Source organism: Trachypithecus francoisi, unplaced genomic scaffold (genome assembly GCF_009764315.1).
Source record: "Trachypithecus francoisi isolate TF-2019V2 unplaced genomic scaffold, Tfra_2.0 Lachesis_group5, whole genome shotgun sequence".
NCBI lineage: Eukaryota > Metazoa > Chordata > Mammalia > Primates > Cercopithecidae > Trachypithecus > Trachypithecus francoisi.
In genome coordinates, this window is record NW_022681470.1 from 2,521,580 (window position 1) to 2,536,754 (window position 15,175).

Here is a 15,175-nt window from a genome sequence, read left to right on the forward strand (position 1 = left end):
GACTCAGAAAATTTTAAATGATTAAATGATAGAATTCCCTAATTAGCCTGCATCTTGGGGAGAATGGCACTTCCTAGGAAGTGTGGGAGTGACATTTCTGTGACTGTACCCTGAGTCCTGAGGCCCTGGTGTCCTGGCAACCCCACCTGCTCCTGCCCCCGAAGGAAGGTATCTGTTACTCACTGCATGTGTTAGATTGAGTTGTTCAACTCGACCTGCTGAGCTGTGACAGTCTCCCCCTTTTTCTTCCAGTATCTCTTTGCTCAATCACAGCTGTGACCCCAACTGTTCCATTGTGTTCAATGGGCCCCACCTCTTACTGCGAGCCGTCCGGGACATCGAGGTGGGAGAGGAGGTAAGGAAACTCAGCGTCCCACCCTGGTCTTCTTTCCTATCAAAGACCCACTCAGCTCGGCCCGTCCCTAAAACCGATTGTGCCTGAGGGGACAGCTTTTCATTGTCCTTCTGCCACTGAGGGTACTCAGAGTACAGTCAGCTCTCCCCAGCAGCCTGTCCTTTCTTCTCCCACATCACAAATGGGCTAATTTTTTGGGGGAGAGGTCACCGTGTTTCTGGATGATGAATGTTCCTGTCCTGTGTGTGTGAGAGAGAGAGGTGTTTGTGGGTGACAGAGGGGGTGTGTTTTATGCACACACAGGGAAGTCACTAAATCTCCTCAGTGGCAACAGCTGAGCAGCCCCTCACATCCTTCCGTGGGCAGGGAGGGCATCCCAGCTTGTGAGTGGGGTCCCCAGGACTTCTTTACCCGAAAGGCCACTGGCTACATTTTGAAGGTAATTCTGCATGTTTACTTTGTGCTAATAGAACAAACAGCTTATACTGTCTCAGGCTGACATTGGGACTTTACAAACCGGCATCTCTGGGTGATCATTCCAGCAAAGGTGCAAAGGGAATGGAGGACAGGGTGGATGACCTCCAGCAGTGAACTGGCCTCGACCCTCCCGTTTGATAGACTGTGCAGCCAGCCTCTTCTGGTGAAGAACCTTCTCACAAGGCAGCTGCAAACGGTCTGCTCCAGGGCTCTGAACCTAACGCTGCACTGGTTAGCACAGTGACTACCCGGGCTGAGTTCTGAGTTACAGATATTTACACTTTCCAGAACCCCATTTCCTTCTCCTTTCCAATTTGCTAAAGTGGATATTTATTGCAAGGAAAACAGTATCAAAAACTTTTATTGCATTTGTGCAGCGCTCAGCCAATAAAACCTAAACTCAGAGGTACCATATTTTATGTAGACAGGGATTTGGCTTTGACCAGATTCTCCCCAAACTGATATTCAGTGGAATAAACCACTTCTTACACAACTACTTGCTAAATTTCTAGATTTTAGGACCAGTGAATGAAGTATACTGGGATATATGTCAGTGAGATGGAGAATTTTGTTTTTTCTTTTTTTTTTTTTTCTGGGGCCACATGGGACTTCAAGGCAGGTAAGAGATAAAACCACTATTTTCAGCAATATTCATTTGGGGGCTGAAGAGTGGCTGCTGCTGTTGTCGATGATGATGATGTTTTTGCAAATTAAAAAAACCAAGTAACTTGACAAAAGCAATTAGAACTGGTTGGAATTTTCAGAAACAACAAAGAAAGTTTCTTATATTTTCCTAGGCTCGGCTGCCAGTCATTCTCCCATAGTTGCTTTTCACTTGGTTGAATAAAACATTTTGTCTTTTGGTGCTGCTTTGATGTTTTCACATCTTTCTCTTTCCATCTCTGGAGCAACAAGCAAATCCTTCCTCTTGCCTAATACGAGACATTTCCACTCAGTGTAAAGCCCTTCAGACTCAGTTATTTTCCCCTGTGTACTTAGCAAGACATCTTCTCAACAAAAAGAAGGTTCTCCCCACAAGTCCTTCATATATACCAGCTTGTTAATAAACATTTCTGCATTCCATTTTGTAGGTCTTGCTGAACAACATTTCCCCTGATTCTTCGTCCTCTCTGTCCGCTATGGCTCTTTGTCTTATTATGCACCCTTCGAGACCCTTTGTTATGATTTAAATGTGTCCCCCAGATTCCATCTGTTGAAAACTTTATCCCCAAATTCTTGTTAATGGTTTGTGGAGGTGGAGTCTTTGGGAAGTAATTTGGATTAAATAAGGTTATCAGGGTGGGAACCCCATGATGGGATTGGTGGCTTTATAAGATAGAGGACACTCCTGCCACCTCCTTTTGTGATGAGGCAGCAAGAAGGCCCTCCCCAGATGCCGGTGCCATGCTCTTGGCATCATGCTTCCCAGCCTCCAGAACTGAGAAATGTATTTATAAAGTACCCAGTCTGTGGTATTCTGTTAAAACAACAGAAAAAGGACTAAGATACCTTTAAATCACCATCTCGTCTATGACTCTTTCCCTGATTTCCCATGTTAGAAGGAAGTTCTCCCTTATAGTGGTTATTAATACATCTTTGGCACGTTGTTATGGCTCTTTTGGAGACCTCTGTATTTATGAGCTTTACGAAGATAGACAATTGTGTCTGATTTCTGTATCTCTTAGCACTTTGCCTTGCACCCAGAGGCATTTGATAACTTTTTGTTGAATTGACGATTATATTGAGCTTACTCTCATGACCAGCAGTATTTCTTGTGGGGACACTATTGCCATTTTGAATGGGACAGTTCTTCATTGTGTGGGATTGTTGCATCATTGGAGAAGACTTGGCGTCCTTGGCATGTGCTTAACTAATGCCTGTAGCCATCCCCCAACAACTAAAATATAACCTATGCCTTTCAAACTGACCCCTTGGAGCAGAGGTGGGGGAGAGGGAGAGCCATGAGAGGGGACATTTTGAGGCATTGATTAAGCAGGATAATTCCTGTTTGTTGTACAGATATTAACTTTACATTAATGAAGGACTAAATCTAGACATTTTGTGTTCCTAACACACAAAAATGGTACATACTTGAGGTCATGGATAACCCAAATACCATGACTTGATCATTACACATCCTGTGCATGTAACAAAATAGTACCTGGATGCCATAAATATGTATAAATATTATGTATTAATTTTTTTAAAGTTAAAATTCCTTGGGAAAAAAATGTAGGCATGTTGAGAATTTCCTGTCATGAGCTTTACATTTGGTTTTCGTGTTCATTAGGGCACCCACAGTTTTAATATGAGCTATTTGGGGTCTGTCTGTCAGAATATAGGCTTCACAATGGAAGACTCGACAGCAACTGAGGCAGAAGTTCCTCAATCTACATTTGTTGAGTAAATTAGCAAGACTTCTTAAAGACAAAATACGAGTTGGAATAGGGCTGGGCGCCGTGGCTCATGCCTGTAATCCCAGCACTTTGGGAGGCCAAGGCAGGTGGGTCACTTGAGGTCAGGAGTTTGCATTCAGCCTGGCCAACATAGTGAAACCCCATCTCTACTAAAAATATAAAAAAATTAGCCAGGCATGGTGGCACACGCCCATAGTCTCAGCTACTCAGGACGCTGAGGCAGGAGAATCGCTTGAACCCGGGAGGCAGAGGTTGCAGTGAGCCAAGATCACACCACTGCACTCCAGCCTGGGCAACAAGAGTGAAACTCCGTCTCAGAAAAAAAAAAAAAAAGCTGGAATAGAATCTCAGACATTTGTAAATGACCGGCAGTCCTCAGGGGTATCCCATGGCTCCTGAAAGGAAGGGAATATGAAAACCAGTCTACTGCCAGTTTAAGATGGGAGCATTTCAAATCTCACACAAGGAGAGCTGGAAAATTGCCCAAGGTCTATGATAACAGAAGTTGCCATGGGAATTTCTTACCCCTTGTTTCTCTATAAATCCATCCTTTGGACCCTCTTTTACAGTTTCCTTGCATCCAGCAACATTTGTAATACTTTGCTGTTTAAGGCTCTCCATTGTAATGCTGAGTTATTGGGCCCTTTTTTTTTTTTTTTTTTGAGTTTGGATTTTTGTCTCCCCATTCAGCCACCTCCTAGAGAGAGATGTGTAGTATCATGTAAGTCATGGCTCACTTGACTGGATTGCTGTTGGCTACCTTTTCAACATTATCTTAAATATGAAATTCATTTGGTCTGATCGTTTTGTAAAACATGAATCAGGAAGGAAAGCTGGGTAGTCCAAAGCAGTCTTATGGGAATTGTGGTTAAAATAACTTGTAGCTGGTATGAAGAATGCCATTGGCGCCAGCATTCTCTGGAGCCATATCAACTGGGAGAACTGTGATTGACAGAAGGTGAACGCATTGGTGTCCCTAATGTCAGTCTTAATCTGATGTCTTTTGGGATTAAGACAGTCTGTTTCTTCTCTTAGCCATCTTATTTGTTAAACCATTAAACAAATTCACTGCATGTTTACTCGATGTCAGGAGCTGGGTAGCAGTTTTAGAAACCTTCTCTAATACAAAGATTATTAAGACCCAGCCCTGCCTTCAAGAGTTCAAGGTATAGTTGAGGAAACTGATACAATAAACAATAATAGGATTAAGATGCACCATGGTGTAAATGGGCACAGGGCTTATATTATAGAAGCTCAGAGCCGGGGCACCCAAGTGATTAGTAAGGGGAGGGAGTGGGGAGTGGTTAAGGGATGTTTCCAGAGGACTGACTCCTAGACTCGGAAAGGATCCATGGTGTTAGAGTTGGATGAGGCTGGAAAAGGCATTGTAGACAGAGACACAGAGGCCAGGGACAGAATGGTAAGTTCAAGGAGCAAGAAGCAGTTCTCATCAGTAGACTGAAGAATTTAGATGTGACCTGAAGTTGAGGGAATATGTAGGGATCAGATTGACAAACCCCCTGGGGGCCTCATTACAGACCTTGGTTTAGCTGAAGGTTTCATAACATTGTCTGGTTTATAGGAGGCGCCCAGTAAATATTTGTGGAAGGGAGAAGGATGGGCAATGGGATATTATTGAAGGGTTTCAGCAAAGGAACTGTGTGGCCAGATATTCTTTTTTTTTTTCCTGCATGTTTACAAATGTAACAGTTTTTTTATTGTACGTACTATACATAGAACATTTAAAGAAAACAATTTTTAAAACCCCACACAATTCTGCTAACTGCTGAGTTAGGTTTGGGATATCACAAGTTAAACCTTTTACTCAGTGTATGTTCCATTTTACCTCAGTCACTGTTGCTGTAGTGTGAGTTTTTCTCAAGTCATTGAACCTGTATGATTGAAATGTGATGTTTCCTTTGCCTTTCGTTCACTTCTTGGTTATACAACCATGGCTGTGATGAGAGGGGGCATGCATAGGGTGGTTCAATTTAGGAAGCAATAGATGACGCCTAACAGGTAAAAACAAAAAACAAAGCCCAAGGACTACAAAATTGAATAAGACCTAAGTAGTCTGTACCATCTTTGGAATCTTAGAAAACTCAGATAATGTTACATATTCATTTTTTTTATTTTATAGAAGAAAATGTAAGGTTTAAACTGGGAAATTACTTGTTCAGTGCTACACTTACCACTACGTAGTGTTCAAGGGGTTAGTAAAGCTTCATTCTCAGGATCAAAGTCACAAATTATTTATCTAGGACAGTGCCCAGCACATGACACTTAATAAATAGTGATTTTCTTCTTCCATTTATGATTAGAGTTTCCTGAAGGGAAAAGTAGAGCTCAGATGGTGAGTGTCAAAAAAATTACATAACATTATAGATTTCTCATAAATTGTGGAAACAAATATTTAGTGAATCTATCAAAAGTATAGTAAATAGATCTCATCTCATGTATCAAAGCAGAAGAATTGGTCTTTGGTGGAGGTGGTCTGGCTGATGTTTGGACTTGGCAAGAAAGATCGCTAAAACTGTTGAATAACATTTGGTTTGTGTGTAGAAGTGTTGGTCCATGATGACATCCACACAGATGATTTTCCATTCTTTTTTTTTTGAGACAGAGTCTGGCTCTGTCGCCCAGGCTGGAGTGCAGTGGCCGGATCTCAGCTCACTGCAAGCTCCGCCTCCCGGGTTTACGCCATTCTCCTGCCTCAGCCTCCCGAGTAGCTGGGACTACAGGCGCCTGCCACCTCGCCCGGCTAGTTTTTTGTATTTTTTAGTAGAGACGGGGGTTTCACTGTGTTAGCCAGGATGGTCTCGATCTCCTGACCTCGTGATCCGCCCGTCTCGGCCTCCCAAAATGCTGGGATTACAGGCTTGAGCCACCGCGCCCGGCCGATTTTCCATTCTTAAATTCACATTTTCTATAAGCAGTCTTTGTTCTAACACATGCTCCTCTGAAATTGAAGCTGAAAGTGTTGTGACCAGTTTCACTTTACATAAAGGTACCTTGAAATCTGCAATGAGCAGGTGCTTTCAGGTTTAGGCTGTTGAATACAAATCCATAAAAGTTTGATTTTTGTTTTTGGCTTAAGATGATAAAACTACTTTTAGCAGGGTTTTATTATATTCAATAAATTACTAAATTGTGATTTCATTGTTAAATTCATTATAAAAGTCCCTATCCCATTCTTAAGAATGGATAAGTGTAAAAGAAATATAATTATTTCATTTACCTTTTGAATTAAACCAAAAGAATGCTTTAGTAACCTAATTGATTTTTTAAAAAATAATTTCACCTTGTGTTTTAGATTCGTGGGCACGTGTGCAGGTGTGCTGCGTGGGTGTATTGCATGATATGAGCTTCAGGGTATGATGGATCCTTCACTGCCGTAGTGAGCATAGTACCCAGCAGTGTTGCACCCCTTGCCCTACCTCCCTCTCTAGTAGTGCCAGTGTCTGTCACTGCCATCTTTTTGTCCATGAGTACCCAATGTTTAGTTCCCACTTCTAAGTGAGAACATTGGGTGTGTGGTTTGATAGATTCTCTCAATATTTGTTTCCACAATTTATGAGAAATCTATAATTGCTGTGTTTGGTTTTCTGTTTCTGCATTGATTGGCTTAGGAGAATGGCCTCTACCTGCATTCATGTTGCCACAAAGGACATGATGTCATTCTTTTTCATGGCTGCATACTATTCCGTGGTGAATATGTACCACATTTTTTAGTGCACTGTTGCTGGGCACTTAGGTTGATTCTATTTCTTTGCTATTGTGAATAGTGCTGTTGAAGACTTAGTACTGTGATGAACGTGAGTGCATGGGTGTTTTTGGTAGAATGACTTATTTTCTTTGGGTATATACCCAGTAATGGGATTGTTGGCTCAAATGGTAGTTCTGAGCTCCTCTCCAAACTGCTTTCCACAGTGGCTTAACTAATTTGCATTCCCGCCAGTAGTGTATAAGTGTTCCCTTTTCTCTGCAGCCTCATCAACATTTGTTATTTTTGGACTTTTTAGTAGTAGCCGTTCTGACTCGTGTAAGATGGTATCTTACTGTGGTTTTGATTTGCATTTCTCGGATTAGTGATGCGGAGCATTTAAAAAACATGTTTGTTGGCTGCTGGTATGTCATCTTCTGAAATGTGTCTACTCATATCTTTGGCCCACTTTTTAATCGGGTTATTTGTTTGTTGAATTGCTTAAGTTCCTTATAGATTCTGGATATTAGACCTTTGTCAGATGCATAGTTTGTGAGTATTTTCTCCCATTCTGTAGGTTGTTTGTTTACTTTGTTGATAGTTTCTCTTGCTGTGCAGAAACTCTTTAGGTCCCACTTGTCAAGTTTTGTTTTTGTTGCAATTGCTGTTGAAGACTTAGTCATACATTCTTTCCGAAAGCTGATGTCCAGAATGGTGTTTCTTAGGTTTTCTTGTAGGGTTCATAAAGTTTGTGCTCTTAAATTTAAATTTTTAATCTTTCATTTTTTGTATATGGTGCAAGGTAGGTGTCTTCTGCATATAGCTAGCCAGCTTTCCCAGCACTGTTTATTCAATAGGATGTCCTTTCCCCATTGCCTATTTTTGTATGACCACTTTTCTATGTGTAGGCAAGGTTGGGAGAATGAGGGTCAGGGCGATGTAATAATCCAGGGAAGAGATAACATTGGTAGCCTGAAGTCAGGGGGAGCTCAGTGGTGGCTTGTGATAGGGTATCTGAAGAATATAATATTTAGAAGGTAAAATTAGCAGGATTTGTGATATAAGAAGAGACACAATGATACTCTGGTTTGACTTTAAAAAGAAGTTATATTTTTCAGGCTTTTTTCCAGTTCAGAGCCAGTATTAACAGAAACATTTGTAACTGTGATCACAGAATTCTAGAAATGAAGCAAGGTCTAATTTTAACTTGGTTTTTTTTCTTTTTCTCTTGGAGAGGGAGTCTTGCTCTATCGCCCAGACTGGAGTACAGTGGCACTATCTCAGCTCACTGCGAGCTCTGCCTCCCAGGTTCACGCCATTCTCCTGCCTCAGCCTCCCAAGTAGCTGGGACTACAGGTGCCTGCCACCATGCCTGGCTAATTTTTTGTATTTTTAGTAGAGACGGGGTTTCACTGTGTTAGCCAGGATGGTCTTGATCTCCTGACCTCGTAATGCCCCCACCTTGGCCTCCCAAAGTGCTGGGATTACAGGTGTGAGCCACGGCGCCCGGCCTTAACTTGCTTATCTTATCCACTCAGTTGTAGACAATGAAAAGATGGTTTCATGGAAAAGGAGTTCATTTTGTCTTGAGATTTTAATGTAAACTGTGTATTCAAGATCTAGAAAATCTCCTTCATTATATTACTCTAATGTCAGAAATGATTTACTGCATTTTCTATAAGAGCTGCACTAAAATGGCAAAGCAGTGGTCAATGGCATTAATATTTTAATGTAATTTTGTTTGGTGCCATTAAGGTGTCTACTGATCAATGGCCAAGTTTCATATATATGTTCCCTCTAAATGAGCCCTGCATTTACTAAGCAGATATCCCATTACAACTGGTGAGTCAATGAATCTTTAATAAAGGTGTTTATCTTTGGCTAATATGATTTTAGCTGTCATTACCAGTTAGTAATCTGGCTGTTTTTTCCAAAAATATGAATAAAATATTTTTGCCATTAAGCCCTTCACAGTGGATAACCAGATATTCTGCAGACTTCATTGGCATAAAAGAAGCACAAAAATGGGCCACTTTCTCTGAGGTAATGGGGCAGTCGCCATAGGAAGAGGTGTATTTGAACCAGGCCTGGAGGATGAGAGGCTCTCAGTAAGCTGAGTGTGGAGGAGAGGCTCGCTTAGGCAGTGATGCCCAGACACGTGTTGATATGGTATTCATTGTTTCAGAGGTCTAGCAATGTACATAACTGTGACAGGCTGGGGTTCAGGGAGAGACATGGAGACTAGAAAGGCAGACAGAAAATCAGCTGAGGGAAAGCCTTGTGTGCCTTTATTCATAGGCAGTGAGAAACCATCGAAAGTTTTCATGTAGAGAAATGACGTGATCACATGGGGGTTTTAGGACGATCCCTCTCAAAGCAGTTTAGAAGATGAAAGGTACACTGAAGGCGGCAGGAAGCCAGTTAGAAAGCCGTTGCATAGTCCAGGTAATAGTTCAGGCAGTCACAGTATGCCGAGGGAGGCTTTAAGAGTCAGTTTATTGGGGTTAAATGAAATAACTAGTCTCCTGTTGCCCATTCACTGCCTGACAAGATCTCTCGTGAGTTTTGGCCCTTGTAATGAAGTCTTGGGTTAGTCAAGCACATTTTTTTCTGGTGTGACAGGCCCTGGAGTTAGTGGCTTCACACTGGGCACACTGTAATCACCCAATAACTACTGTCCACTTACCTGCTCGGATAATGGGAGTTGATGACTAAGAGCCATTGGGCTGGGTTCAGAATTAGTGTCCTACAGTTAACCCAAGAGGGGACATAGGGATGGACTCATGTGCTCCCTTACCTCGTATAAGGACACTGGGACCCACAGAGCCTGCTAGGATAAGATGAATGTATCTACTGTCCCAGACTAACTCACAGGCTGTTTCAAAAAGTGTGCTTGGAAATAGGTGATTTGGAATTTGGAACATAGCATTCATTAGAAACGAGAGGAACTTGCCTCGTGTGGTGACCCTCTGTGCCTCGGAGGCAACCCTGGCTTCAGATCATGAAGCAAGAGAAACATGGGGAACATCAAAGAGTGGCTGTTGTCTCAGCTGAAGGATCTCAGTTGCCGCTGACCATTCCCTAACACAGGTGTGAGTATTTTAGGTTTGAGGGTGCCACAGAAACGCCTGAAGAGACTCCAGCTGCTTCTACAGCCGTCTGTCCCCGCCAAGTATGAGGAGCAGCCATGTTAAAGGAAAAAGAGCATCAGACTTAAATCAAGAGGTCTGGGTGCAGTCTTCAGTGGTACCTGAACCCAAGACCTTTGCTAGTTTTGACTGTGCAATGCTGCCTCGCCACAAACAGTAGATGCTCAGTAACATCATCATCTGCATCTCTTCAGGGCAGATACTCTTGTTTCTGTGTATGGAGCAGCGTGTTATGGTTGACTAATGTGAGGAATCTATGGCGAGCCAGCCAGCCAGATCAGGCTGTGGCTCCTGTCCCCTTGGTGATGGTGATGGTGATGGCCATGGTGGATTTCACAGATCTGGCTGGCCAGCCCAGCCATCCACCATCACCCCGACGGCTTTAGAGAGTCCTCCCCAAAGCTTTGTTGTCTGCCAAAGAGGATGGCCGCCTTTGCCCCACCATGATTTCAAACAAGTAAGATCATGCTTTGTAGGTATGAGGTGCTTTAAGTATAAGAAAAACCACATGGAGTTTTTCGCTCTGGGGGGTTTTTGCATCTCCTTCAGTGGATAATCCTGCCTTCTTGCTCTCCTAAAGTCTTCACTTCTTCCCCCACCACACATACCCCCAAGATTACTTTCTACTTTTAAAAGCAAAGAAGTAATTTATACAGTATGGTACAAGCTGATACATGATACAGGAAAAGAAAAAACTAGAGAAGGGAAGGGAATTGGGTTGTTACCTTTAATAGGGCATTGAGGTCAGACCTGAATGAGAAAGTGGGATTTGACTGAAACTCAAAGACGATGAGGTTGACACAGTAGACAGGGTGGAAGGGCAGAGGGAACAGCCAGCTCACGGGCCTCGAGGTAGGAGTGTGTGTGGAGCCAGACAGGAGGCCAGTCTGGTGGAGCAGCAACAAGGGAGGTGGGAAATGAGAGGGAACAGGTAGGATTAGGTGAAGCCATTGCTTCTCTAACCACCTACGACGAAGGACCAGTGTTTCTTTTCCTTCCTAGTCTGTTACAGGCCAGTGTTTTTATAAAATCTAGTGAAAATATTAGAAATATAAAATTTAGAAAACATAAAATAAAATGGCTGGGTGCAGTGGCTCATGCCTGTAATCCCATGGGAAGTCAAGGAGGGGGAGGATTGCTTGAGCCCAGGAGTTCAAGACCATCCTGGGTAACATGGTGAAACTTCCATCTCTACAAGAAAGACAGAAAATTACCCAGTGTGGTGGTGCATGCCTGTAGTCCCAGCTGCCTGGGAAGCTGAGGGGGGCGATCACCCAAGTCCAGGAGGTTGAGGCTGCAGTGAGTTGTGATCATGCCACTGCATACCCGCCTTGGTGGCAGAGTGAGACCTTGTCTTTAAAAAAAAAAAAAAGAAAAAAAGCCCAGTGTTTTGTTGTTAGAGTCACCTAAAATTACCCTTACCAAATTAGTAAGAAACATTTCTAAATATTGACTTGGTTTCTTTACTCATTTCATCATGGACTGGTAACCCACAGTGTGCACTAGCACCAATGCAGGGCCCATACTTTGACTTGCACTTGGGGAGTTAGAAGGACCTGACCTTTACTCAGGCACTGTTGGGAAGTGTTGTGATGTTTGAAACAGAACCTGTCATCTGACATATTTTAAGTGAACCACTCTGGCTAGGGGGTGGAGTGCAGGGGGCCTAGAGAAAGAATCAGGGAGACCAGTTGTGAGACTGTCACCTTTTACAGGTAAGAGGTAATGATGGCTCAGACCAGGGTGGTAGCATTGGAAAAGGTAAAAAGTGGTTGATTCTGGGTAATTTTTAAGGTAGAGGCCGCAGAATTTCCTGGCGGATTGGATGGTAGGTGTAAAGGAAAGAGTGAAGTCAAGGATAACTCTGAGGCTTCAACTTGGGTAAGACAGAAGATGAGTTACTGTCAAGTGAGAGTGGGAATGTTCCAGCCGAAATGGAACAGGTTGACGGGAAGATCAAGCATTCCGTTTTCCAGATTTTGAATTAGACTTTCAGAAGCGATCGAATCAAGTGCAAAATGCTTTAAGCATTATAATGTTGCCTAAAGACCAGTGACTTAAAGGGAACTCAGCGTCAGAGAGTGTCTGAGGAGTCCTTTAAATATATCCTCTCATTCATAACCCGACACCATCCGAGGCAGGGGATGTTACTCCGAAAGGGTGTAAGGCAGTCGGTTTAAGTGCTTCCGTCAGTGGTGCTACTCTCAAGTTAAACTCTCCCCTATTTGGAAATTATTCCACCTTTTTTTTAAACCTAGTTACAAGTAAGAGAACTGTTTTCTCATTTTAAAGATACCAAATTTGGATGACCTTAAATTCCATGAAGCAGTTATAGAATTGGTTAGAATTTAAGAGCAATCTGGCTGTATCATCTGCCACCCTTTTGGTTGCCAGGATTAATTTGGCTTCTCTGACTGCTAATGGTTATAGAATTTATTAGCAAACCTTGGTAATACCAAACATACAGCAGCTTTTGATATTTTACTGTAGTGAAAAAAAAAAGTAAGATACAAAGGTGGGTAGAGATCATAGGCCCCATTCTTCAAATATATGATCCATATGTACTTACCACATAACAAAGACTGAAGGGAAGTAGATTAAAAATTTACATGTGATTATTTGGGTAGAGAAACTATGAGTGGTACCTTCTCTCTTACATTTCTGGTTTATAGTAAAAACAAGTTTTACTCCAATAATTAGCAATAATAATAACCATTTGTTAAAGAAATGAGCACAGCAGATGTATCAACGCTTTCCTCTTTGGCCTGCACAGCTCACCATCTGCTACCTGGATATGCTGATGACCAGCGAGGAGCGCCGGAAGCAGCTGAGGGACCAGTACTGCTTTGAATGTGACTGCTTCCGTTGCCAAACCCAGGACAAGGTATGTAGTATGGAACCAGATTGAAACACCTCCATGACAAAATCTCAGTGGTCTTCAGAGAACTCCGCCTTGGTTTCATAAACCCAAAAGTAATGACCCTCAGTACGTGGTAGGAAACAGATACATAAGGTAACTCATCAAACTGCATATATTTTGTTTCCTGGAACTTTTGTCACCCACCAAGCTGAGATTTAACCAAAGGCAAGGATCTATGGAATTTAGAGTCAAGTGGGAATGTAGCCATTAAACATGTAATTAAAAGGATGGTGAAGGACAGAGTGCTAGTAGAACATATGTAGTAAGCAGGTTGAATTACATTGTGATTGACAAGTTATTGCTCAGTAAACAACATATACCAAGTTTTACCTAGTTTATTTCTTTAAAAATGTTTTTTTAAAATAAAATGAGGTTTGTTGAGGTACAATTTACATGCAAAAAATTTACCCTACTTAGTGAGACAGTTCTATGATTTCAACAAATGCAGTCATGAAACTGCCATCAAAATCAAGATACAGAATGGTTTCATTTCCCAACAGAGTGCTCTCATGTCCCTTTATAGTCAACCCTACCATCCCTACCCCAGCCCCTGGTAACCACTGATCTGTTTTTTATCCCTCTGGTTTTTTCCTTTTGTTTTTAGTTGACACATAATACTTGCACGTATTTGTGGGATACAGAGTGATAATTATGTGTATACTATGTGTAGTATCATATCAGGGTAGTTAGCATGTCACCTCATATATTTATCATTTCTTTGTGTTGTGAACATTCAAAATCTTCTTTTAGCATTTTGAGAATATACAATACAGTAACGTGAACCATATCTCCCCTGCAGTGCTGCAGATGAGCAGATTCGTTCCTCCTAAGTTTGTGTTCATTACCCAACCTCTCCGCACCTTCTTAGCCTCTAGTACCCACAGTTCTGCTCTCTACTTCCATGAGATCAATTTATTTTGTTCCCACATATGAGTGAGAACACGGAGCATTTTGTCTTTCTGCTCCTGACTCATTTTGCTTAACATAGTGTCCTCTAGGCCCATCCATGTTGCCATGAATGACAGAATGTCATTCTTTTTCATGGCTGAATAATATTCCATTGTGTATATATGCCACATTTTCTTTATCCATTTTTCCATTGATGGACACATAGGCTGATTTCCTATCTTGGTTTTTGTGAATAGCGCTGCTATAGTAAACATGGGGCTGCAGGTATCCCTTTGATGTATTGATTTTCTATCCTTTGGATAACTACCCAGTACTGCAATGACTAGATTGTATGGTAGTTCTATTTTTAGTTTTTTGAGAACCCCTCATGCTGTTTTCCATAATGGCTGTGCTATTAGGTGGGTGCAAAAGTAATTGCAGTTTTTGCCATTAAAAGTAATGGCAGTGGCCTCATTGTAGAGGCCTTTCACCTCCTTGGTTAAATTTATTCCTAGGTGTCTTTTTTTGGGAGTGGGTAGCTATTACTTTTAATGGCAAAAACCACAATTACTTTTGCACCAGCCTAGTATGAGAGTACGTTTTCTCCACATCCTTGCCAGCATTTGTTAATTTTTTTTTTTTTTTGTCTTTTTGGTAATAGTCATTGTAATTGGGGTGAGATGACACCTCATTTTGGTTTTGATTTGCATTTTCCTGATGGTTGGTGATAAGCATTTTTATTGGCCTTTTGTATATGTGTTAGATACATGTCTATTTAGATCCTTTGCCCTCTTTTGAATTGGAATATTTGTGATATTTTTGCTGTTGAGTTCCTTGTATATTCTGGATATTAGTTCCTTTTTGAACGCAAAATTTGCAAATATTTTCTGCCATTTTACAGGTTGTGTCTTCACTCTGTTGAGTGTTTCCTTTGCTCTGCAGAAGCATTTTGGTTTAATACAGTCTGATTTTTCTATTTTTGTTTTTGTTATCGGTGCTTTTGTGGTCTTGGTCGTAAAATCTTTGCCTAGACCAATGTCCTGAAGTGTTTCCGCTATGTTTTCTTTTAGTATTATAGTTTCCAGGCTCACAGTAGTTAATTAATTTTGGTTGATTTTTCTGTGTGGTGACAGATAAGGGTTTAGTTTCATTCTTCTGCACTTAGATATCCACTTTTCTGATGACAAATAATTGCAGAGATGTCCTTTGCCCGCTGTATATTCTTGGTGCCTTTGTTGACAATCAGTTGCCTATAAATACGTGGAT

General features: G+C 41.7%; 1 protein-coding gene across 7 annotated transcripts in view; it reads left to right on the top strand.

Annotated features, from left to right (window-relative positions):
• Window positions 1-15,175, top strand: part of SMYD3 (SET and MYND domain containing 3) — a 764,618-nt gene that overhangs the window by 584,884 nt on the left and 164,559 nt on the right. For all 7 annotated transcript variants that reach the window (XM_033199070.1, XM_033199074.1, XM_033199073.1 and 4 more), the window contains 2 exons: window positions 253-355; window positions 12,875-12,985. In XM_033199070.1, the coding sequence (XP_033054961.1) occupies window positions 253-355; window positions 12,875-12,985 (214 nt within the window). The remainder of the gene's footprint in view (window positions 1-252; window positions 356-12,874; window positions 12,986-15,175) is intronic.